This window comes from Microtus ochrogaster, linkage group LG5 (genome assembly GCF_000317375.1).
Source record: "Microtus ochrogaster isolate Prairie Vole_2 linkage group LG5, MicOch1.0, whole genome shotgun sequence".
Taxonomy (NCBI): domain Eukaryota; kingdom Metazoa; phylum Chordata; class Mammalia; order Rodentia; family Cricetidae; genus Microtus; species Microtus ochrogaster.
This window is the reverse complement of record NC_022031.1, coordinates 40589853-40615511: the sequence shown is the minus strand read 5'-3', so window position 1 is coordinate 40615511 and position 25659 is coordinate 40589853. Positions and strand designations below refer to the sequence as shown.

Genomic DNA, 25659 nt, shown 5'->3' with positions numbered 1-25659 from the left:
CCCCCCGGAGCTGAGAAGTCGCTGGGAAATCCCTGGGAAAAGTGAAATTCCAGAACAGTGACTGTAGGTTTACCTTTAGACTAGTGGGCGGGGCCTGCTCTGTCTTTTCTTCCTGATAAGAATCACCTGGGACGCTTGTTAAGTACACAGACAGTTGAGGCCTTAACAACCATCCTGGGCCATTTCTGTCTTCAGACAGGTTTGGGAAGCAGTCTGTCTGCTGTTCCAAAAATAGCCTGTGGTAGAACAGTTTGCCGCAAGTTTGGGTTTGCATGTCACACAGTAAGTAATAAATAGGCCCTTCTTGTTTGCAGCCCTGACCCTACCCACACATCAGTCTAGGCACCAGCCCTGTGCTGACTTTTTCTCCGACTGATCAGTTCAGGCTCCTGTTTTATTTCTCATAAATAGGTATGTTGTATTTAGCATACCATTTATAACCCTTTTAGAGCAAACAACTCGTGGAGAATGCTGTTAGCATCACAAATATTAACGTGCTGGACAATAATCCCCAGTGTGGGCTGAGACGGCATGCTTAGCAGTTCCTCTGTTGGTGAATATTGAGGTTAAGGGGACTTCCCATTAATACTTACTTTAGTGAGCATCTTTGCCCATGTTCCCTTGTGTACAATTAGGAGTAAATACTGAGATGTGAAATTGCTGAGTCAGACTACGTGTATTTGGAGATTTCTATTAATCCTGTTAAAAGTTAGCTGTCAGAGTGTCCCTTGCTGCTTACCATGAGAGGTCCCAGTTATTCATGCAGGGGCAGCTATCTTACAAGAGCAATGAAAATAATCACCCAGGCATCTGGAAGGGTAGCCAAGTGGCAACACCCACCTTCCTCTAGCACTTCCCTTGGGGATGGACAGGAAGACTGCTTCCTATCACACAGCTAATCCCCATGGCAAACACAGCAGCCCGGAGAGCCATGATGTTGAGGAGTTTTGGGATATGGTGGGATCTAAATCCCAGTGTGGGGGTCAGGCTTTGTGGGCTGGCCCAGAGGGCCTCCTGGACTGCTCAGCGACTGGGTCTGGCCCTACTGGGGATGTTTTGTGAGCTGTGAAAACTCTCTAGGGGCTGTAGCCTGAGCTGGGTCACCTGCATTGTATGAAAGCTCTCCTAGGGGAGAGAGAGCCAAGGAAGATGTGGCCTGGGTCCCTGTCCTGTGTCCATTAATGTAGGGCCAGGGACCAGGCTTCCCAAAGCAAGCTGCTCATGCAGTTGAACTGCTGATACAGATTTACAGGAAGATCTGCTAAGCACAGCGACCCCAGCAGGCCCGCATCTGTAGACAGCCACTCATTTCATCAAAATGTATGGCAGCTTAGAGGCACACCTCCTGCCCATGAGCCTCAGGTGACCAGAACAATTCTGCTATGGCTGTTCACAAGGGGCTCTGCCATCTTTTGCTCCACTTCTACCACCTGGTTAAAATTTCACTTTGAGCTAGGACGTGATTTGCGTAAGGTTGGACCGTTCAGGGCTGTGTTTGCCAAGTTTCTGGTTGCTTAAACTTACTCCCCTCCATCAGCCTCACTTTGAAGTTCAAAAGCAAATTGATTAAAAATACATTTTAGGAACTTTCTGATTTGCTTCTTAAACTAACAGAACTCTAAACTTTTTTTTTTTAACGGAAGCATTCCCAGCTGTCAGCAGGTATAACCGGAACCACATGTCATCAGAGACTAGGGGGTTTTCCTGCTTTTAGGATTTGTAAATTCTTATTGAAAAGGAAGTAAGCAAGGCAGGCAGCTGGGGGCCTATGGCAGCCTGAGCTCATTTTAATTAGAAAATATAGATAGTGCCTGCTTTATTACAGGCCTCCCAGCGCTCCCATCCCTTGGTGAACAAAGATTTGGTTTATGTCCTGCAAGTCTCCGTGTTTGCAAATTACAGAGCACTTCCGAAAGGGGCTGGAATGCTGATTGCTGAATTACTCGGAGACTCCAGCCAGGCTGGGCACCACCTTACCACCCATGGTCCCCAGCAAAAAAAAAAAACACCAAATAATTTTCCCTCTTGGGGGAAACACTTCCTCCCTCCCATCCTCACTGCAAACCAGAGGAGGATTTTCAGATTGCAAAGACAGTGAAGGCGTGGACCGGGAGCAGCAGAGTTAGGTGTCTCCTGCGGCAGCTATGTAGGAAACATTCTTCATTGGGGTGTCTGGTTCCTTGAACTCAAAGCTCTGTCCACAAGACCCACTTCTGAACTGTTCTGGCTGACCGCGCTTCATGTCCACGACTCTTAATGTGTTCTGCAAATGGTGGAGTGCAAAGATCAAATGAAAGACAAAGGCAAGCCTAGCTCTCCCCCAACCCCTTCCTGGTGTCCTTTGAGTCTCCTGAAAGGCAGTGATTACCACGTCTTCATCTGGAGCCCCTGGGACCCAGAGTCTGACCTGGTTTATCTACTTGGGTGTTGGGTGCTCTGGGCCTGGGTCCTCTCTGATGGGTACGGTCCAGTTTAGTGACCAGGGACAATTGAAAGTCCCTCTGTGGGCATCACTTGTGCCTCCTGCCAGGGCTGCCACAGGCTGACATTCACCAGGCAGACACGAGTCTTTCTCTTTGCTGGGTTTACAGGCCTTTGCAAATACCTTGCATTCCAGGAGCCCAGAGAAAAGAGTGGCTCTGGCTCCCATGGTTTCTAATTAAACCCACAATTTAAATAACAATTCATCAAGGGGATGCTAACCCCCTCCCTCCCTGGGGCAGCCGCTGGGAGACTGAGGACTTATTTGCCCGTTGCTAGACACCTAACCTGGAGGGTGGGGGTGGGGGGGGAAGGGCTCTTAGAGTTTAGGGTGAGGCTGTTCTGTGATGAAGTGTGGGTTGTGAGAGTGAGGACTCTGGAGTTAGAAATGAGTGGAAAGGTACTGTGTTCTGAAGCTTTCAACTGGATGTTGTCGCCCTTCACATCTAGGGCCGCAGGAATTCTACAAATGCCAGTTCTTCAGAGTCCTCGCCCAGCCTGAGACCTGCCCCAGTGACTCATTCTTCCGCTGTTGTTAGTCAAAGGGCTGGCAGGGCTCTGGCCCGCTGCCAGGTAAGGGCACTAGGATTGGCCTCATGAGGGAAGATCTGGGGACGCTGTTGCCCACCCTGGACCTCCTTGGGCTCCTGAGCCCTTTTTTTTTTTAAACCCTTGGTATCTGTACAGCACTGAGTTTAGTGTTTTCATTTGGCCTGTGTAGGGCCACACTCGTCTTTTATAGCATGTTGATCTCACCGAATTGTTGTGTGATGACCCACAGCGGGATTGTGTTCCAGGTTTGGAGACAAGAGGAATGCTGAGTGCAGCTATCCTTGGCTGAGATCTTGTGCCTCAGCTGGCACCGAGGGCCTGCCAGCGTTTCTAAACTCTGTGATCTCCCAACTTTCTCTCTGTTCGGTTAAACATAGTCATACACTCCGCAAGACTACAGGTCCTCATCTCTGTCCTTTGTGCACCTGCCTTTACCCAGCTGCCCTTCCAGTTCCTCCAGGGTGGGCTCACGTGTCTGACTTCCCCACCCCTCCATGCTGAGCAGCCCAGGAGCAGTTTCTGTTGGCTGGAGCATTGCCTGGCTGCGAAGGGTGGCGAAACAAAACCAACAATGGCCTCACATTCTTCTTCCTTCCCTGCAGGTGACCATAGCTGATGACTACTCGGATCCTTTTGATGCCAAGAATGACCTCAAGAGCAAAACCGGAAAGGGGGAAAGTGCTGGCTACATGGAGCCCTATGAAGCCCAAAGGATCATGACAGGTAAGTAGAGCGGCTGGCATAGAGTTTTCTATTGCGGTAACAGAATACCCAAGACTAAGGTTTTTATCAGGTGGACACACTGTCTAGGGCCTCACGCTACATCATAATATGGCAAAAAGCAGAACCAGCAAACTGCACAGAAGAGACAGGGAGGAGCTTGCCTGTTCTTATAGCGACAGCCCCAGCCCTACACAGCCAAGTGCCCAGTCACTTCCACAAGTTGACATTAGTCTCTGTTTGAAGACTCCATCCCCATTACCACCACCACCTGCTGTGTGGAGCAGCTGGTGAACAGGTCTCCAGTTCTGGGGGGACAGAGAACAGTTAAACCATAGCACACAGGACTTAGAGCGCAACAGGAAGACAAGAGTGAGGCCTGCTGCACATCTTGTTGCCTTCACTGTGAAAGAGTGCTCTCTCACAGTGACAGCTCAGGGGCAGTGTGCTGTTTTATCTCATACTAAAAAAAATTATTGCGAGTGTGTGCAAAATATACGCAACAGGGCTGGAGAGATGTCTCAGCAGTTAAGAGCATTGCCTGCTCTTCCAAAGGTCCTGAGTTCAATTCCCAGCAACTTTATGGTGGCTCACAACCATCTGTAATGAGATCTGGTGCCCTCTTCTGGTCTGCAGGCATACACGCAGACAGAATACTGAGAATACTGTATACATAATAAATAAATTAATCTTTAAAAAAAATATGCGACATGCACATGTGGATGACAGAGTGACAGGAATCGGTGTTTTACCATGTGAGTCCCTAGGATTGAACTCGGGTCCTTAGGCTTGGCGTCAAGTGCCCTCACTTGCTGAGCCCTTTCACCCACTCCTTCCCCACATTTTATTGACTTATGTTTCACCAACATCAGAAAAAGACTTTCAGATCAGAACACAGTCATCTAGAGATACCAAAAGCTATAGGAGAGTTTGCTCAAAAACCCCGAGTGCAGAGAAGTGGGCAGAAAACCTTACTTGAAACCAACTACCAGCCAGGGCAAATGTGGAAGCAGGCCAGGCCATGGCATTGGTTAACTGGACTGGTAGAAGAGGAGGGTACCTTGTAATCCCAGAACGGGATTCTGTGGCTACTAGAACAGCTGGCCGCTATGCTATGCAAAGTACCTAATGTTTGCTGCCCTTGCTGTCCTCTTTCTCACTGGGAGACCATGACTCACTTTACCCACATCTTTTCCAGCACTTACAAGGGGCAGCTTCTGGTTGTGAGGGTCTTGCCAGGGCTTGTGTCTCTGGAGTCTTGGTGTGTACCATCACTGTGGTGGTTGATATCGTGGGCATGGTCCAGGTTGAGTTGTCAGTATGTAAGTGCTCCAGGAAGGGATTCAGATCCATAAAGAGACCCAAAACTTGCTTTGGGGAGAATCAGGGAGAGGTTGGTGCTGGAGGTGGCCATGGGATGTGTGGCCCAGGAAGTTTTAAGTGTTTAGGCTGTGTCTGTAGCCCTGGCTTACCTCCTAGGTACTAGGTTTACAAGGATGCGCCACCGTTTAGGGTCACTGTTGTAATTTCTGTTCTTGTGTGCACTGGATCTAGTCCAGAGCGTGTCCCATGCCTGGAAGGGCCCCAGGCTGTAGTGAAGCACATCTGGAATAAGCACACGCCATCCAAACAACCTCTGGGATTCAGTTTCTCCTGTAGAGTAAGAACCTTAAGTCCGGCAGTGTGCAATGTGCTGTGCAAGGCTGCTTTGGTCTGCTCACTAGCAGCAACTCAGGCAGCATCCGTGCCTCCGGTTTTCCCTGTGTCAGCGACAGTAACAATGACAATAGAAGCGGTCAGATTCTCTAGCCCTTGTTTGCACTGGTTAATGTGGGATCCGAGTGGAGGACCTGTTTTTACCAGTGGAGAACTACCGTCTAGCACCTTCTTTGTGGGACTGGTGCTGTGGCTTGGTTTCCAGTGTCTTGGCAACATTGCCATCTCATGCTGGATTCACTGATGACCTTTGCCCCTTTGCAATCCTAGCTCCAGGTGGTTGGCCATGGGAGCTTCTGCAAACAGACAATTGGTTCCAGCCCCTAAGAAAGCACTAGTAGCTTCCTCTGATGTCTCAGCTCATTGTCTCCAGGGCTCTGCTTGTGACACCTGCAAGAGCCTCCGTGCCCAGGTGCCTTCTGGTTATCAGAGCCCTGTTGACCTCACTACCCAAGTGTCTTGCAGAACTGCCTCAAAACCTGGCAGCACACAGATCAGAGGATGCAGCTCAGTGGGGGAGCATTTGCCTTGCCTGAGTGAAGAAGCCCTCACTTGGTAAACCCTCAGCTCCTTCCACAAGACAAAAGACCCAGCTGGAGAGCCCGAGACCTCCAGCCATTCCTTTTGGTGAATTGGAAAACTGAGAGTAGAAAAACACAGAAAGAGTTAATCCTTGTGAGATTTATTTTGAAGCCACTGGTTAAATGTAATCAGCCTGTCCTCAGTGGTGTTAAAGCAGAGAACATTGGGAAGGGTTGTTAAATTTCAGATGGTTGAGTGGCTCCCAGTGAACTGGGGTCCATGTTAACCCCGAATCCTTGAGATGCCATGATTTATTGTGACTACTTTTCACACACACAGATTGTCCTATTTTTCAGGACTGGCCCCGTGAAGGGAACAGGTCTTCCTTGGCTCGACTCTCAGATTCTGATCTTGGCTTCTCTCTGCTCTGCTACCTCAGAAAGACAAGAATATTCCTAGGTTTCTTTCTTGCCCCCACACATATTTGACATCCTTAGACCAAATTTCCTATTGGGCCAGTGCTCAGACTGCTTCAGGTGAAGCCCAAGTATTTTGTTACTTTGTTTTTTTTGCCTCGGTGCTGGGGTTGAACCTAGGACCTCATACCAGTTCAGACAAACATTCCAACACTGAACAGCTGTTTCCCAAGTCGTCTTATTTTGTAGTGGTCTTGGTAAGCCAGGTAGGTTTCGGCTTCCTGAGTACCTAGGTCCCTGGGCCCGTGCCACCAGATCCAGCTACAGACCAGCTTTACCTTTCCCCAAGTCTCTGTCCCAGCTATCTCAGCACCAGGGGATCTGATACCTTTCAGTCTCTGGACACATGCACTCAGATGCATTACAGTTCTCCCACTTACATACCTAATCAAAAATAATATTAAATAAAAATGCAAAAGAATTGGGACTGTAGGTCAGTGAGGACAAGTATGCGGGATTACTAGAGCAGAGCCTGAGTAGGCCTTTGACTTGAGGGGGCTTTGGATGAGATGATATGGGTGACAGTTGGTCGTTAGTTTCGCGGAGGACTTCCCTGTACACTCTATGGCTTCACTCATTTAGCCTTGATGGAGCGTGAGAGGGCCAAGCACTCTCCTGCCAGTTCGCAGAGCACATTGAGGCCAGCAAAGGAAGCAGTAGTACCCCATCCAGCCTTTGTGTGCTTGCTAACAGCACATTCCTCAGAACCCAGTCATAGCTCTTCCCAGGGGGCTATGGAAGTAAGGGAAGGTCACTGTTGCCTGTGCTTCCCCCTTGCCTCCAACATCCTTGACAGAAGCACTCAGGACTCCTAAGATGAGTCACTTTGGTATTAATTGAAAGCATTTTTACTTACTTTTAAATATGTAATTACACATTAAAAACTCCTTAGCTGTCGTTATTACTAAATCAGCCTTACAGCATAATAGACCAAGAGAGGTCTTTCCACACAGCGCTGCCACTGTGTGTGACCTCCTTGGTCCTGCTCGTCTTCTCTTTCAAACCCTGTATGTGGTAGTTGTGCTGTCAAGAGGCCAGAGGGACGTATCACGTGTTATCTCCTCCTCTTGTGCAGCCTCTCTGGTGGCCGTGTACTTTCCAGAAATAGTAGCAGATGCTATATTGAAAACAGTATTCTTTATGAGGAATGCAGGAAATGGTGGGGCCTCTAGTCTTTGGTTTGCCACGTGACCCTGGACAGGTTTCTTCCCCCTCTGCTTCATTCCTTCATCTGTAAAACTGGATTCTGCTTTTTATCACCAGGTGTCAACCGGATCCAAAAAAGGGAAGAGATCTGGATTGACTGTAAATCTATGAGTATCGCTTCTGGAGTCTCTCGGGGCTGCTAGACCCCTGGTAGTTCTGAATCTCCTGGCCTTTCCTGTGCAATACCCCCAAGTCTCTAGCAGGTGGTAGATGTTGACCTCTGCTCCCAGACAGGATGAGCACCCTCTGACCCTGCTTGTCTGGTCTCTGCTTCTGGTCTAGAGTCCAACAGATACTTCTCAGAGAAGGGCCCTGGGCCTCGCCTGAGATTCCCGTCTCTGTTCGCTGCCATCTGTGTTGTTTTGGACAGCTGGTCTGGTTTCTGGAGAGTGCAGGGACTTTCTTGCAGAGGACAGGCCTTGCCCTTCTCCAAGCTTCACAGTGCAGTGGATTCTGTTCCCAACATGTCCCCTTCATCCTCACCCACTCTGCCTTGCACCTGCTTGTGTCCCTTACTCCCCAGCTGCCCCCAGTGGGTTTGTGATTTAGTACTCCCTTGATGGCGTGACACGATGAAGAACAGTCCTTTGGCATGGCATTCTTTCTTCTTGGGACCCAGACAGGCATCCACTGGCCACAGTTACACTCAGCAGAGCTGGTCTCCTGACTTACAGAACGGGGCTCCTCCTGGTCCTTGTTTTGAAATGTTTTGAAGCCTGACCTGGCCTCCTCCCATCTGGCAGGCAGGAGGGTTCATCTGGTATCAGGGATGGTGCAGTTCCCTGGTTGGTCTGTCATTTACTGGAATATCTTACCCACTGGACAGGAAGGAGATAACCAACTGTAAATAGATTATGGATTAGTCAGCGATGACTTCCCTGTTCTTGAGAAAGAGTGGAGCTTACACACCCAACCCTGTACTTCTCACCTGCCCAGCTACAGGGTGGGTGGAGAGGTGGGAAGCTGGGTTTCCATGGTGATGGGGCCCCCAGAGTTGTTTCCTCTGCCCTCTCCCACAGGAACTCCTGACTCTGAGTACATCTAGGTTTTTCAGGAAAGATGCAGCAAGACCAGAACAGAGCCAAATGTATATATATTTGTAACCCAGTATCTGGAGGTCAAGACCAAAGAAGTTTGAGCCTAGCCTTGGTTATATGGCAAGACCCTGTCTTTCTATGGCAATTAAGTGCTCCTGCCTGCAAGCATATGATTGTCTTTAGTATAAAGCAGGTCAAATGACATTGGAGAGATAATCTGGTCTTGGAAGGACATGGGGATTGGGTGAAGATCGAGGGTGGGAACTGGGCCACACAGGGTGATGCTGAAGGGAAGCCCTGGTCTCTGGGCTCTGCTGGCGTCTTGTCTGACGGTTCACCCATCCTTTTCTCTGCTTGATCTTGTCTCAATACTTAGCTTGAGCAGTCTCTGTCTTTTATTTATATTTTATCTCGCTCAGACGTTCTGAATGCCAGAGTTTATTGATGAGTAAAACCCCTATTCTCATGGAGCTTGGAGTCAGTTCAGGACCAAGGAGGGCACTGTCACCTGGTCTTGGTTCCCAAGGCCTGGAACTCAGGGTCTGTATTTATCAAAAGCAGAATGGAGACTTCTGTTCTCACATAGGCTCAGGAACTCAGGTCCATTGCAGCCCTGTTCCTTTTATCCTGGGTACACCCTGCAGGGGCGAGGCATAGTTGGGAAGTTGTTTTAGGATGATGTGTCTGCCTGGGTATGGGGTGGGATAGGATAGAACAGCGAAGACTGGCTGGCAGACTGGTTCTGTGGCTCTGTGGCCAAGAGAGTCAGTTATCTAGGTCAGAGAGTTGAGGCAATAGCCTGGCACTGGCTGTGCAGGTGCTGCTGGAGGGTGACTTGGGAAACCTTGCCAGCCAGTGCAGTGCATAAGGAAAGGACAGGAGAAGCCCAGTGACTTCAGTGGGGTCCTCAGTGAGTGGGAGGATGGGAGCATCACTTACCTGTTAGGAGCATTCTGGCTACGGAGGAGGGAAAGAGGCTCCTCTGGCAGGAGTCATTGAGTTCAGATATCGGTGCCTTTGGGGGCTAGAGAGACCAAATTACGTTGGTGTCTTGGAGCAGGAGCTGGGGTCAGTTCAGGACAGGTCCCAGGGTGCCCCAGAAGCCTAGGCCAAGACAGAGAGATTTGTGTTCCTGGGTTGAGGGATCTGCAGGGCTCACCAAAGACACCAGCGTCTGCTTATATCCTCTGAAGCCCGAAGAGGGGTTTGGTGACTATTCTGAACCCTGTTATTTGTCTAATTAATGTCCCCCCCTCCTCCTAAGTAGAGCTCAAGTGGCCTTTCTGGAAACTTAAAAGGTGACAGGTCTGTATTTAAAGGGTGCCTTTTATAGATTTAGCCAGGAACCTCCCTAGGGCTCTGGGAGGAAGCTGGGGGGATTATTTCCTTCTTAGGGGTGAGAAAGCTAGGTCCCAGGAAATTCTGCCCCCTTCCTGGCCTCTCTCTCTTACGGAGGGCTTTTCTTGTCTGGTCATGCTTGTGGAGGATGGATACTGAGGGCAGCAAAGTTGGTGATTCTGATAGACTGACCCTGTAGGTGCCTCCCATCCTGACTTTCCTCCTCCAGTGTGTTTCGCTGTGGCACACTGCCTCTGGTTCTTTGGGAAGCAAATGCCTGAACATGACGACCACATAAAATGATGCTGCCTTTTTTTTTTTTAAAAAATCTGCCCGACCGCTTGTCATTGACCCTCAGGGGTTTGAATGTTGAGAAGAAGCTTCTCCACGGTCAGGTTGCATTGCTAATACTTTTTGTTTGCTTGCTTGTTTTAAATATGTGTGTATAACACTAGAAGGTAGGCATGTTTCTGCCATACATGTGGAAGTCAGAGGACAGCTTTGACGTTGTTTCTTGCCTTTAACCTTTACATGGGTTCTGAGGATTGAATTCAAGTTGGCAGCCTGTGTAGCAACGTGCTTTATCTGCTGAGTCATCTCACTGCCTCCCCCCCCCCCATCCCATTGCAGGTTTTAATGACTTAAATATCACCTACCCCGTTTCCATTTTCCTGTCTACACACACATACGTGAATGCATGCAGAGGCCTGAGATTGATCCTGGGAACCGTCCCCAGATCACTGTCTACTCAGTGAAGAGGAAGGGGTCTTAGGCAGATGTGGCTGGCTAGTCTCAATACGGCCAGTGTTGCTAGCCAGCTTGCTTGGGGAATGCTATTGCCCATTCTGAGGCTGAAGTTACAGGCCAGCCATTTACAGCATTTACGTTCTGGAGATCTGAACTTTAGCCATCATGCTTGACACAGCAAGCACTTTAGCCCTGAGCCGTCTGCCCAACCCCACATCCATTTCTTTGCCACACTGGGGGTAAAATCTAAAGGTGGTCAGAGCTGAGATCCCTGTACTTCTGACTGGCAGCGTCAGGGTTTGAGATTCTGGCTAGGTCCCTGTGACAAATGACTGCTGGTTTAGGTGGAACGTCGTGGGAATGATGAGAACGTAGACCGTCCTAGAACGAGACCTCACCTCTGCCACTGTCCACTTGGACTTCCCTGATGCTGACTTGTGACTCTGGAGGGCCTTCCCTTCTACCAGGCTTTAAGTATATATATGGGGACTGCCACCACGCCCTCGTGTCCCCAGTTTTCCCAGCCATGCATTCCCTTCAGTCTTACTCGCTGGCTTTTCCAGGCACCTTCCACATGAGACCCAGCGCATTGGGAGTCTGTGGAGAATCCGTGCCTCAGCAGATACGTAGATATCTGTCTCGGTCCTTCACTCTGAGCATGAATTGGGAGTGGCATTCCTGGCTCAGCCAGCTTAGGCTTACTGTCCCTTGAAACCCTCCACCTGCCAAACTGCAGCTTTCCTTAGACTCCCACGGTCTTTGTGCTCATGGAGTTAACCTATGCTTTCCCTCCTCTGTGTCCCCAAGGCTAAGCTGTTTCTCTTTTGAGAACCAGGAGTAGGGGCTGCAGAGGTTGCTGGAGCCCAGTGGGCCTTCAGGGAGTCTGTCCCAGGCTGTGCAGAAGCAAGTCAGTGGAGCCACAGTGAGCTGAGGAAAGCTGTGGTCCTGGGGTGGTAGTGACAGGATTGGGGGCAAGTGTGAAGTCAGCGTGAGTAGACCCTTGAGGCCAGTCCCTTTTCTCCCCCAGTTAAAAACAGAATTGAGGCCAGGAACCGAGAGATCAGCTACTTAATGTCAGCCTCCCCATCCAGTAGGACTGATAGATGCCAGAGTGTCCGCATCACCCTTGCCTCCCACATCACACACACAGCCTGACTGCCTGTCTTGTGCAAGGTATTGAACACACAGCCACTGGTCAGGCAGAGCACTCTACCTGTGAACTACATCCCACCTGTGTTTTCTGATTTTCAGACAGCGTCTTACTATGTTATCGTGGTTGGCCTTGAACTTGGGATTCGGCTTCCCGAGCCTCAAAACATGGCTCCCAGACTTCTGCTGCCAGGCTTGCTACCTTCTCTGTTTTGTGCTATTTCCCATTCCCTACTAAGAGATGCTTCTCCCAAGAGTCTACCGAAAGGTTTGCAGTGTTGCCTGGGAACCTAGAGCTACTGTTGGGACAGACCAGTGAGGAGGTATCAGAGTAGAATAAAATAGAGGAAAGCCTTCCTGCCTGTGCTCCTGGCCTGCACATCACAGGAGAGCTGAGGAGACTTTGTGGAGCATTCTCCTGATCTCAGAACTGCAGCAAGCACAGGGCTGCAAGATGGAGCCCACATGGGCTGTGCCTAAAGGGAACCAGTCCATTGGAGTTGTTTCTAGTATGCACAGTGACTTCTACATTGTATAAATGGGGCCTACAGGACTGGATGTGGTCCATTCTATTTGTCTGTAGATGCTGGTTGCCCACAATAGACTTATCCCTCTGATTACAGGTGAGAAGGATGTTAGACTCAGAGGCAAGTGATATAGCTGGCTAGAGTTGGAAGAGTTGGCCGGAGAGTCTGTTCTGAAAAGCAACCCCAGAAACCCTCATGTTTTGCTGTAGGACTTAAGTCCTGTGCAGTGTCTGTCTACCCAAGACAGTTGCCTAGGCCTCACCCTCATCCCCAGCACACTCCAGGCTGCTTGCTATACCAGTACAAACTAAGTGGCGTATGTTTTACTCTCATAATTTATGCCCAGATGTTAAGAGAGAAGGCCCATTTGTTACTGATGTGTTCAGCCTGTGAGCTCCCTAAATTTGCAGCTCCTTTTCATCTAGAAAAGGAAACTCCAGTGTCTGAACCTCCAGTGCTGTGGGACTCCTGGCTGCCGTATGGTCCCCAGCCCCTTACCCTGGGCTCAATGCCAGGACCTGGAAGGAAGTATGTGCTGACTCAGGGCAGAGCCTCACCTTTAGAATCTGGAGCCCTAGTCGTTGCTGCCCTGGGCTCTTGGTAGAGCCCCCTGGAGTCAGGGGGACTACAATCTGGTGTAGCCAGTGTTGACCCGAGCTGCCTGGTGTTACTGGCAGCTGCACCTTCTCTTCTCAGGAGATCTCCCTTCACAGTGAGCACGTCAGGGCTGACTAGTCTGGGACACTTGTTGACTGACCCCCCCATGTTTTCAGGGTGAAGACAGAAGGCAGAAATGTCCCACTCCACCCCACTGGTAGAGGTGTAGTCCCAGGCTAGGCTCCAAGGTCTCCCATAGCTGAGGTCTCCTGGTGTCTGTCTGGGAGCTTGTTACCTGTGAATGGCAGGAGCTTCTCTATGGTAATATGCCCTGGTCTTTGATTGATATCTTTGGGGTTGTCACTTCTGTCCAGTACGGTGGGTGATGTAATAAGTCCTTGTGCCATGTGGGGCCCACCATGAGTCCCACCCAACCCCCAATTCCTCTCATAGGCTGAGGGTCTGAGGGGAAACTGCTTGTTTCAGGAAGTCTGTGGATTTGAGAAAACCCCTCAAGTTGACCTTCCTCTAATTCCCTCCAGGAGGAAGCACCCAGTTCTTTGAAGGAGGGACTAATCATTTTCTTTTACTGATTACAAAACACTTTTAAGGAATTATCTCATTTTGTCCTTAAAACAACCCTGAAGGCATCCCTTGCCATTCTCCTAAGAAAGGAACTGGAAGCCAGTGCATCCAAAAGATGAGCAGGAGCCTGAAGAAGGTCTCTTCTGTGCTATGTCATCTCAATCCCTTTGGCTTTCCCTTAGCCTATGTTCAGGCAGGTCCTGTGTTGAGGGTCGCTTGTCACCACTCCTGTCCTCTGGAACTTGAGACTGTGGGGAGATAGATGGTTTTTCTATTCTTTGTTTCCTCCTACATCTTGTCTTCAAGGCTGCAGAAGTCAGTATGGGCAGGCGAAGCAGAGTACTGGAGTCAGCAAGCTGGGCCCAGTCAGTATGCAGGCCTAGGAATATGTAGCTTCCACTGGAGTTACCTGGAAACCCCAGAGCCAGTGGCTGTCTTCCCACTATCAGGGCTGCTTGTGGACCTGTCAGACAGGACTGCAGAGGACCCAGCTCAGGAGTGTGCAGCGCAGCCCACACAGAGGAATAGTAAGTGAAAGCATTCAAAGAACGGAAGCCATAACAGAGCAGCCAGGCTCCCCAACCCCCAGAACCTGCATGCCTGTGCACTCAGAGTCATAGTCGAAGCTGGAAAGAGCCCTGGCTTTGACACTAGACACAGGGTTGTAATTACTGTCTTTAATTACCCGATGTTGCTGTGCCAGGGAGATGGGCTTGGCAATCACCTCTCCTGACAGGGTGGCTCCAGCTCCCTGTGTATGCACTGACACAAACACATGCTCACTTGAGGCTTCGCTATTATAAAAAGGGCCATTCAGAGTTGGCCTCCCAAGGGCTCCTGCCTTCCTGGCTAGGAGAAAGGGTGAGCCACAGATGCCAAGCAAGTGCTTTCTTGCTGCAGCCACCACCACTGCTGCCGTGGCTGCAGCGGTGGAATGCCAGTGCACCTCAGAGCTGATTCAGTCTAAGAAGCTCAGAGCAAAGAACAGGCTCTTTCCTGTTGCTAAAAAAAGGAGAGAGAGACAGAGACAGAGACGGTGAGGTGGGCAGAAAACTCCTCAGCATTTTCATGCTGAACACATCCTGCTTCTTAGACTTCCTTACCGCTGCAAGGACACTGTCTCCTCTGTATAGGTGGGGGCTTGAAGGCTCAGAGAAACTGAAGAACTTTCTGGAAGTCACAGAGGAAATTGAGCCTGGAACCTAGCCCAGGCCATAAGCAAGGCTACTGCAGTCCAATCTGGGTTGAGTGAGTGATTTTCTGAACTGTGGCCTTCTTGTGGCATGTAACCCCCCGGGCCCCAAGCTGCTAAGGGCCGGGTGCCACATGCTTTTTAGAGTTGCGATGGGGAGGCTTTTTAGGCTTAGGAATCCTACATGTGGCAAAGAGGCACTCTGAAAGGTCCCCAGGTTTTCTCTGCCCATCACTCCAGATCATATTGAGGGGCAAGCCACCCTGAAGTCTCACACAGAGGTTTTTGCCATGTCTGTTTGTATATAGCTCTATGAAAAAGCAAGGTCGTCAGGGGTGGTATTGAGAATGCATATTCTCAGGTGCTGTTCCTCACGGGCCCCTGTTGGATCCCAGGAATCTACACTGTGTAGTGCATGGCTCTGGTTCTGAGACCAGGATTCCATCTCTTCCTGTTCTGTTTTTTCTGTCTATTGCAGGTGGAGGTGTGTGTCTGTTTTGAGGTCTCCTTGCCATGCCCACGCAAGTCCCAAGGACCTAGTTGGGCTGAAGGAACAATGGATGCCACCTACTATAGTGTGGTGGTGTCAGCCATGCATGGTTCTAACCAGAAGAACCTTGCAGTCTGGGAAGAGAGCAGGGCCACAGGTGATAGGGGGTGAATTATGAGTGGAGAACAGGAGTCTCGGCCCACCCCCCTCTCCTGGTCTCCCCAGTCTCTCTGACCTGACCTGAGGGGCTTCAGTGTTAGAAGACTCAGACTGGTGGTAGTAGCTGTCCACTTAGACAGTACTCTAGACACGTGCAAATCCTTCCGAGCTCAGAAACACCCGTCTCCCAAACCCAGAAGCCTTCTCCCTTGTGCTGGCTCCTGGTCTCCAGGGTAGCCCGGCTGCTGTCAGACCCCTAAGTAACATGTGGTCTGGGTATCAGCAGCTTCCAGTCAGCACCTCAGAAACCAGTTTGCGAACAGAAGACAGCATTTGCTTCCCTGGGGTGGGAGGTGTTTTTCTATGGAAACCCACTTCAAGATGGGTCCTAATTTAACCATGCCTGCTTTTTTAAAAAATGTTTTTCCAATTTTGAGACTGAGTTTTAGTACTTAACCCTGGCTAGTCTGGAACTCACAGAGATCTATCTGCTTCTGCCTCCTCGGTGTTGAAATTAAAGACATGTACCATATCCAGCTTCTTTAAAAAAATATTTCTTGATTGTACTTAATTGCACACGTGCACAGACAGCATCAGAGAGAAGTAAAGGGGGAAGCCATTGGAGTTAGGCTACGCTGCACTGTCTCCCACCCCTGTCTGGGAGAGATCTTGGGAAGGAGGGAGTGAGGGCTGAGTAGCTAGCTTGGGCGTCCAGTTTCTTCCCCTCCTTGCTGTCCTCTGATGAGTTTCCCAGGTCTGATCTCATGGATCATGTTACTTACTTGCCAGAAGCCTTTGCTTTGTCCCACGATCCACAGACTTCCAGGTCTTCCTCCAGCCATGCCCTCCCATCCTCCGCCACTCTTCCCTGACAGACTCTGCTCTGCCTGGCTCAGTGCTCCATCAGCAGCACCGCACAGGACCTGGGACTTCTTCAGGCACGATGGGTATGAGCCTTTTCTTTCAGCCATCTACGCCTTTCTTTGAAGTCTGTTGCATTGCTACAGACAGAATAACTAGTTGAACTGTCTGATCTTTCCTTCTGTCCTGAAAAATGAGCATCCCAAAAACTATTTGGGGACTATCCAAGCATGTGCTCTTCTGGGTTTGAAGACGGGCCATGCCGAGACCATTTGTCTGGCTCTGAGGGATGTCCTGAGTCTCTTGGGCGTCTGCGGTTCAGGGGAGTTTACAGCCATGGAGCCAGTTGTGGTGAGGAAGCCAGGGCCAGCAGGATCATGGTCTGACTAGTAGGGCCCCTTTTCCCACTGTCTCTCCCACAGAGCTGCCCGCTGCTGGTCATTATTGCTCCTGTAGCCTTGAAATTGTGTTCTAATCTCCACTGTGTACCCTTTATGGGGGCAGATGAGCCAGGCAACTGCTTTACATAGAGTCCAGTCAGCTCCACCACACACACAAGTCACTCTCTACCTGTGTGATTGTCCCCAGTAATGCAGCGAGCCTTCCTCCTCTCTGTCTCCATCCTTTTCCAAAGCCTTTCCCCTAGCAAGGATTTCTGTGGGGGACTTAGACCCCAGGGTGTGTTGTGTCATGCCCCCTCCCCCATTGCTTTTTCCAGCTGTTGGATGCTGTCGGACACCTACTGTTTGATAACCTGGCCTGGGGTGGTGGGGCTGGACTTGGACTGCTCAGATAACAGAGAGGGTCTGGGTTGGTGTGGCAGCTCTTGAGTACTGTTCATTCAGTAGTAATATTACACTTGGCCAACCAGGGCACAGGTCACTGCGGAGGGGGCAAGCATGGCCTAGGTTTGGTTTTGTGGACATAGAGCCCTGCAGGGATATTGTGTACTCACCAAAATTCCAGGAAAAGAGGGAGCATGAAAGGCTTTTGAGTGGTCAAATTTCTAGTTGAACCCCAGAAGATGAGCAGAAAAAGGGGAATGGTACTTGTGGGTAGCAGAGCAGTGAGCTAGCATGATGGCCCTCAGGATTTACTATCACCTTCAGATGAACTGAACTGATACCAGAGCTGGGTCCTGAGGGCCATGCGGATACGGTAATTGTGATAAAAGGATAGATTTGTAGGAGTGACAACAGCCTGGCCATAGCCAGAGGTGAGCGAGCCACCCAGGAGCCAGCTTGGCCAGAGCCGCACAGGTTTGTGAGGACATGTGTTTGCCAGCATGTCCAGTGACTTTCCATTCCCACTTCCAGGAAGGAGTTTGATCTTTACCCTAGTGTAGTCTGGAATTGCTGAACCTTCACCTTTCTTCCCCGCCCCCTCCAACATTGAACTGATCTTTTCCCTGGATTGCATTATTAAGCACATTGGAATCCTGCGATAGCAGGTGGGCACTGGGCCACATGATACAGTCATCACATAGAGCCTCCACTCCCAGAGACTGAGACTGCGGAGAGACGGTCCAGGACTAGAGGTTGTATACTCAGACTCGGGACAGTTTTTGCCTGTTTGATTGATTTTGGTTTTATTGTTGTTTTTCAAGATGGAGTTTCTCTGTGTAATCCTGGCTGTCTTGGAACTCACTCTGTAGATCAGGCTGGCCTCGAACTCAAGAGACCTACCTGTCTCTGCCTCCTAAGTGATGGGATTAAAGGCATGGGCCACCGCTGCTGCCGCCGCCACCACCACCACCAGGCTCACATGGCAGTTTTTAAAGTCAGTACTGGAAATGTCTTGGAACCTTGATATTAGAACAGAATAGTGCTATCAGTGTTTATCCTGGAACCAAAGGGACAATTGGAGTCCCCAAAGAGGGTCAGGGATGGCACTCAGCACCACTTGTAGGAGGTAAAGTCTGAGCTGGCCTTGGAAAACAGGAACTGAAAGGTAAAGTCCCCATTTGTGGGTAGGGCAGGTGCTGACCTTGACTTAGAGCAGGCCCAGCAGTGGCCTCCCTGAGGTTGTCACTGTGTGTCTCTTCTAGTGTTCAAGGGCTGGGGAGCCAGCCAGTGTCCTGGAGATAAGGGTTATAGATTCAGAGGCAAGTGTTCACTGACTTAACATTTCTTTTCCACCAGCTGTCACCTTATGTAAGTACTGCCTTTGAAGTTTCACAGGCCCCTGCGTCTGGCCATGGAACTGCATGCATTTTGGCTTGGGATCTGGCAGTTAGATGTGTGTGAATTAGGCAAGCTTCAAGACCACTGTCCATAAGAACTGATTCCACATGAGTCTAGCTGAGCCTGCAAAACTCAGAAAGCTTCTCCCAGGATATTAAGGAAGGCTCAGCCCTCTGGAAGTTCAAGTGTTCAGTCAGGCCCTGGACAGGTCACCCACAGTTTGATCGTGTGGCTGCTCCTCCTGGTCCCACCTGTGGCCCCTAGCTAGCACTGGGCACAGCAGGGCAATTTGGACACTTTTCAAAACAGCCATTTAAGGTTGGAGGACAAGTAGACAGTCCCCAAGCAGCGTGGGGGAGGTTCTTGTTATAAGCAGCAGGAGCTTCATGCTGAGCCTGTGAGAGAAATTAGTTGCAAATTAAAGCCCAGGAAACAGAATGATTTGACCTATTGTATGGAACTGCTGGATGGGACCCAACTAGATGTGAAAAGACATCTATATGAGATGATGATTTCAGTCTTGGGGTACTTGATCCTAAGCTATTCCTTCTGGAAGGTAGAGTGGAGTATGCTCAAGGACCCTAGTGGCAGTGCCCTTCCGTGGAGCACGCTGGAGTGGTGGAGCACAGGGCAGCTCGATCAGCCTATGATGTGGGCCCGTGAAGGGTTTGTGAGGTTTCTAGATTCCGTCTCCCCTCCTCCCTTTTGGCTCCCAGCTCCTCATGTGATACCTTCTTTTATTAATGTGTTTGACATTGTCAGTGATAAAAGCAAACTGGACAAGAGCCTCCCCCAGTGGAGGAGGCATGGTGGGAGACTTCCCAGCAAGATCTCTGCGGCTCTGTCATCCGGCAGGCTTGGCACATGCTGTGACCACTGCCTTTTTGCAGGCTGGCTAGTGTCCAGCCAGCACTCTGATAGAGCTGGAGGAAAGATGTGGAAAAGCAGAGGTACTTGAGTCAAGGACATAGGGCAGATGCAGATGGTTGAGCTGTTGGGTCTGGTGGTAATAGGCATCCACCATAAAAGGCACTCTGCACCCAGGCATTTGAAGATTCCTGATGACAGAGGTACAGGGTGTTTCACCTCTTTGTCTCTGCAGCAGGAGGAAGATGAGCCAGAGCCTCTGGTCATGTGGCTTGTGGCTGGTGCCTCCTTGTCAGGAGGACGTGAGTGAAATCTGAAGTGTGAGTCTGTGAGTGTCTATGAGGTGGCAGCTGCACCATGACAGCTGCCGCCCTCCCCTCGGGCTCTGGCCAGCCCTTGCCTCCCCGGTGCTGAGTGAGGAAGCTTGTCTGGCAGCAGCACTCAGCTGTCACAGCACATCAGTGGTTGTAGTTCCCAGCTCAGGGAAACATGCCAAGCGCCAGCAGATGATGTACTTAACGGAGCACTCAGGAGAGAGGCTTGGGTCCAGACAGCAGGTTGGAAACGCGGTGCCAAGGTGCTCCTTCCCCCTGGGCTTGGTGGCTGCTGTGGTGCAGAACTGTCAAACTCTTGAACCCACAAAACCAGACTGTACTTCTCAGAACCGTGTTAGGACCAAGCAGAGTTGCCTTTTGCAGAGAGGCAGATACGGAAAATACTGAACTGTGGGGTTGAAGCCGACTTTATCGGAAAAGCTGTCCAGTATAAAATGGCATGCCTTCTCCCGTGGACATGAACCAACCCGACTGGCTGTGAGTCATCTGTACCAGATGTCAGTTAGGAACGAGGTTGTGGGACTCTGCCCGTGTGTGTGTGTGTGTCTATCCCTCCCTAATGTGTAACATCTGCACGGGGTTTTATGGTTTACAAGCCTCTTTTATATCCTTTGTCTGGTTTTAGTTTATAACAGCCCCGTGCAGTCGATATTAATTTTCTCCCCACTCCACAACTGGGCCTACAGGGCTCCGCTGGGACAGGCTCTCGAGTCATGAGCTAGTGTATTGCAGAGCCAGGGGTTGAACCCCACTCCAGCATGTGCCCACAGATCTGTAGAGTTGCTGGGTATTCCATGACTGAAATGAAAGCGAGTACTTAGTTGTTTGAGTTGTATTTGCATTCTGCTGTCATGAACAGGGCAGAAGGTTGAATGAGAGGTGGGTGGATTAGAGTGCTGGCCTGGCATGCTCAAGGCCTTCCTGGGGTTAGCTCCCGAGCAGGATACATACCTCCCGAGGACGCAGGGAGCGAAAGAGAAGAATGCCCTTGTGCCTATTGCGCCTTATTTCTTACTTGCTGAGGTCTGCTGGTGCCATCTAGCTGTGGAGCTACTGGAAGCTCAAAAAGGTCGGAGCTGAGGCCTTGCCCGGGTCACCAGCTAGAAGGTGGCCGGCCAACAAGTCAGTCCACATGTCCAGGGTGCATCCTGCTTGACTCGTGTTGTAACGTTGCCCTGATCACATATGGCTTTAGACACAAAGAAGACAGTTTATGAAAATACCATTCAGTAAACAAGTGAACGATGATGTCAGTAGGCCTAAGTGTGGTCACTTTGAAGATGCCAGAGGGAAAAGTGGAGCTGGGCCAGGCTCCTGCCTCCAGATAGCATTCACACTGTCCCTTCAGCCCACCCTCCACCCACTAGAGCTCAGCCTCAGACTCGCCTTCATGTTGTGAGGTTCCTGTAAGTTTGGGGATGCTCTGAGAGTTGACCCCAGTTCTCTCCATCAGGAAGCTGCAGAGAACCAGAGGTTGCAGAGTACAAGCACCTTCTGCTGGCATGACTGCCACCCCAGACTCACAGCTGAAATGCCTTGTTTCTTAGCGCTGAGTCCGCATCCCGCCACCCAGCTATTTTTAGGTGGGAACTTCCTGGTCTCCGGTCCATCCCACTCTGCCCCCTGCCCAAGCTGAGCGTATGTTTTCTGTCTGGCACTGGTGCTGGAGCTGCCTTATTTTTAACTTAGCTTGTTTTTCTTCCTAGCTTTCCTTTTAGCACCTGTGTGGGCGTGTGTGTGTGCACACACTCTCACCTCAAATAGATATTCTTCCCCACCCTTAGCACTCATTCACTAGGTCATGCAACTCAATCTATGAGGCAAGTGCTAAGCTTCCTCTAACTCCAGAAGAAAGGAAGAGGCAGTGGCTTCAGCAAATCTTGAGGATCTGCTTGTAGTAAATACTGCTTGTCTTTTTTATTAAAGTTTCTTCACCTGTCAATCACTTCTGCTGTCTCTGGTTCTGGTCTGAGACACTCACATGTTACACACCTGATTAGAAATGCAAACAGTGGCTGCTAGAGACACGAGGGCGTGAGCCTATGTGTGCATGTGTGCACAGACTGTGTCCCAGGCCCTGATTCTGTCTGTGGTGTTTACGACATTTGATTCTGGCCAGAGGCACTCCACAGATGACACATGCCATCAGACCACAGTTGATGAATTAATCAGGGTGTGTAGTTTAGTTTATCTGTACTGTGGGGTTGGGTGTAGTGGCATATGCTGCCATCCTAGTTCTAGGGATGCTGAGGCACAGGCACAAAGGCAAGGTTGGCAGCTATTGTAGTTGCTGTTGATGATCAAAAAGCAACTTTCGGCAGAAAGATTTATTTTAGCCTACAGTTCCAGGTTATAGTCCATCATGGGGAAATGGAGGTAGCAGGAACTTGAAACAGCTGGTCACATCATACAGAAAAGCAGTGAGAAATGACCACACATATGCTTATTTGCAGCTCTCTGCCTTGACTCAGTTACTTCCCCACTCTCACAGTGCAGGACCCTCTGCCTAGGAGATGGTGCCACCAACAGTGGACTGGGTCTTCCCACATCAATTGACAGCCTCCTCTGTACAAACCCAGCGTAGATAGTCCCTCGCTGAAGCTCTCTTCAGGTGTTTCTAGGTTATGTCAGGGTGACAGTTAAAACATCGCACAGGCCTGCCTGGACTGTGTAATGAGACTCTCTCAAAGAAGAAGAAGAAGAAGAAGAGTATAGGGGCCAGGGAGATGGCTCAGACATTACAGTGCTTACATTCAGTCCCAAAATCCTGAGTTAGAATCCCCTGAACTCAGGTAATAACCAGATATGGTGAGAGGGGAAGGTGGAGATGGATGGGTCCTGGAGTGCTCTGACCAGGCAGCCAGGCCAAATCAGTGAGTGCCAGGTTCAGGGAGAGACCCTGTCTCCAGAAGTAGAAAAAAGGAGCAATAGCAGTGACTCAGAGTGAAAGAGCACTAGCCATCTTCTAGAGGTCCAAGGTTTGATTCCCAGCACCCACATTCACACCTGCAGGTACTGCACTTGCACGATGCACAGATATAACCATATGCATAAAATAATAACTGAGATTTAAGTAAAGACAAACCAGTTCAGTTCAAGTTTTGAATGTGTAAACACATGAAATAGAAACTGTATGGAAATAATCCCTAGCTGTTGATCCAGAGCCTGCCACAGCAGAACATGGTAGACAATGAAAGCAGATGTGGGAAATTCCTGCTCCCATGTAGTCTCAGGCAGCTATCCCACCTGCCCCCGGGCTAAAGTAAAAGCAAGCGCCTGTCTCAGATAGGAGCAGGTGTTGGTAGGACCATAACAAAGACTGCTGCATCAAGAAGCCGAGGCAGGAGGACTGCACTTTGTAAGCCAGTTGGGCTACATAGTGAGACCCAGTCCTTGAGGCGGGTGTTCTAAAGAAATGTGTGTGACTAGTACGACTAGTACGAAAAAGCCAGTGTTCAAACCTAGAGTGGAAAGGCAGAAGTATCTGGTCTGGGCAAGGGTGGCCAGTAATGTGTATGCTCCTTTCTGTGTGTGAACAGGCCAGTGTCTTCCTCCTTACTCCTTTGAGACAGGGTCTGTTGCTGAAGCTGAAGCCTTCCTGCCTTGATTCTTGGATACCTGTCAGCAACGCTAGAGTTCCAAACAGTTTTTACAGGGGTGCTGAGGGTTCTGATTCAGGTCCTCGTGTTTGCATAGCAAATGAGTGCTCTTTAGCCATTTCCCCAACCCAATAGTCTATCTTCTCAAAAAAAAAAAAAAAAAAATCTAGGCACTGGCGGGATGGCTCAGCACTTAAGACCAACTGGCTGCTCTTCCAGAGGACCTGGGTTCAGTTCCCAGCACCCACATAGCAGCTCACAACTGTCTGTAACTCCAGTTCCAGGTGTTCTGACACCTTCATACAGACATACGTGCAAGCAAAACACCAATGCACAAAAAATAAGAAATAAATCAAAGCCGTTTTTAAAAGCTATTCTTTTTACTTTTAAAATTATTATTTATGTGTTTGGGTGTGTGTGCTCACTGGAACATGCATGTGCACATATGTAGGTCGGGGACAACTTGCAGGAGATTTTTTGCTACCTCTACCTCGTGGGTCCTGGATTGTCAGGCTTGGTGGCGGTCTTCTTTGCCTGCTGAGCGTCTCCAGCCCATTCACACATTCTTTTGGCGCTTTCCTCGCTGGCTCTCAATAGGCACCTGTATGTATTCATATGAGCAAGCACATTGTCTTCTCCATAAACGCTGGCCAGTCACAGAGCTTGTCTGCCTGCGGTCACTAGTTCCTGTAGATGACTCTGTCAGGTGACTGGAGCGCAGGTGCTCCCAGCATTCTGTCTGCAGTGAACACACAAGTCCATTTATTTCTGCCTGTGGGTCTAGATATTTTTAGAAATAAACTCCGGGCCATGTGGTGTTGAATTCTCATTAAATCTACCAAGTTTACCTCTGAAAAGGCCATCCTCAGTTTATATTCCTTCTAGCAATCTGTTGGTGCTATTTCTTTTCTAGAGTAGACAAGTATTTTAAAAATATTTTTTTCTGTGCTAAATTCTGAATTTGTAGCAGACTTGTTTGTTTATATTTTCCCCTCAGCTAGTATTTTTGGAGCATCTGGAGAAGAAGAGTCTGTTAGGTATAGTGGGTGTATGTTGAGATGGGTTAGACTTGAACCCAGCCCCAGAAGCACAGGGGGGAGCTTCTGTATTGCTAGAAGTTGGAGGCAGTTTCACCCCATCCCCCATTCCCCCCCCCCACCCCTTGGGTGGAGCCAAGATTCCACTGCCTCTGTTGGATTCATCTTTGGATCCCTCAGGTTTCAATTCTTTGTGTCCAAAACTAAACAGGTTTCAATTCTTTGCATTTTACCCCAGGGGTCAGGTCATTGCAGGCTGGGTCACCGAGGCAGTGAATAAAACTCGAGAAGTCTGTCCCTGCCTCAGTCTCCAAGGCCTCTGCTCTGGGCTTCCACTGGCTTTTCAGTGTGGAATCTCTGCAGCTCTGCAGGGCACTTTTTCAGACCCCATGGAGGGGCTGCTGTTTGCTTTCTTCTACTTCATTTCTGCCAGGTGCTCCCCCTCCCCCATAGTTTTTTTTGTTTGGTTGGTTTTTTGTTTTATTCCAAGCAGGGTTCCTCTGTGTAACTAACCAGCTGTCTAGCACTAAAGATGTGCGCCACCACCGCCCGGCCCCACAGACTGTATGGCTGTGTACGGACTGGTCTGTAGGAGCTCTTGGTGAAAGGAGCCCACTGGAAGCTAACCTGGGCAGTATCAGCTTTCAGGTTCCTAGCTCTCCAGTCCACTTTCCTGTTCCCCTTCTCCTTACTGGGTCTGTTGTGCTGTGACACTGAGAAATACAAGAGTTGACAGCAGAGCTGGAGGACCAAAGGGAAGGAATAATAACCCTTACTCAGGAGCTGACCTCACCTGTGACTGTGGCAAGTCCTTTTCTTTCTGATTTTCCCATTTCCCCATTAAGTGTGCACGGCAGCATTGCCTGCCAGGCTCCTGTAGTTGGGGGCTGTAAAATCCCAGCCATACTTAGGTTGTCCTGAGCTGTGGAGGATAAGGAATTCCCTGAGGCCTGTTCTTTCTGCTAGGTTTGGGTTGAAATTTGTCTGGGCATCATTCTTGAGTGGGGTGAGAATCCTTACTAGATAGGTTGGTGGTCTCCTGGGCTAGGCCACAGCTCGAGAATAGAAGGTGCTAATTGAGCCTTCAGGGTACCCTGAGAGGTTGTGAGGGACTCCAAAGTGATCATCTGCTCAACTTTCTTGTCTCACCTGAGAGGGATCTCAGCTCCAGAGGACTGGGTACATGGTCACACAGCCCATGAGCAGAGAACCAGGCTGGTCCTGGGCCAGCAGCTTCACTGCCTCTGTCCAGAAGGCCAGGGTTTGGAAGGGACTAACTCTTC

At 49.8% G+C, this 25659-nt stretch overlaps 1 protein-coding gene across 1 annotated transcript in view; it reads left to right on the top strand.

Moving 5' to 3' along the window:
* Shb (SH2 domain containing adaptor protein B) overlaps positions 1–25659 on the top strand; it is a 113277-nt gene that overhangs the window by 39650 nt on the left and 47968 nt on the right. Inside the window, exon 2 of the mRNA XM_005362128.2 lies at positions 3636–3756. Within this exon, the coding sequence (XP_005362185.1) occupies positions 3636–3756 (121 nt within the window). The remainder of the gene's footprint in view (positions 1–3635; positions 3757–25659) is intronic.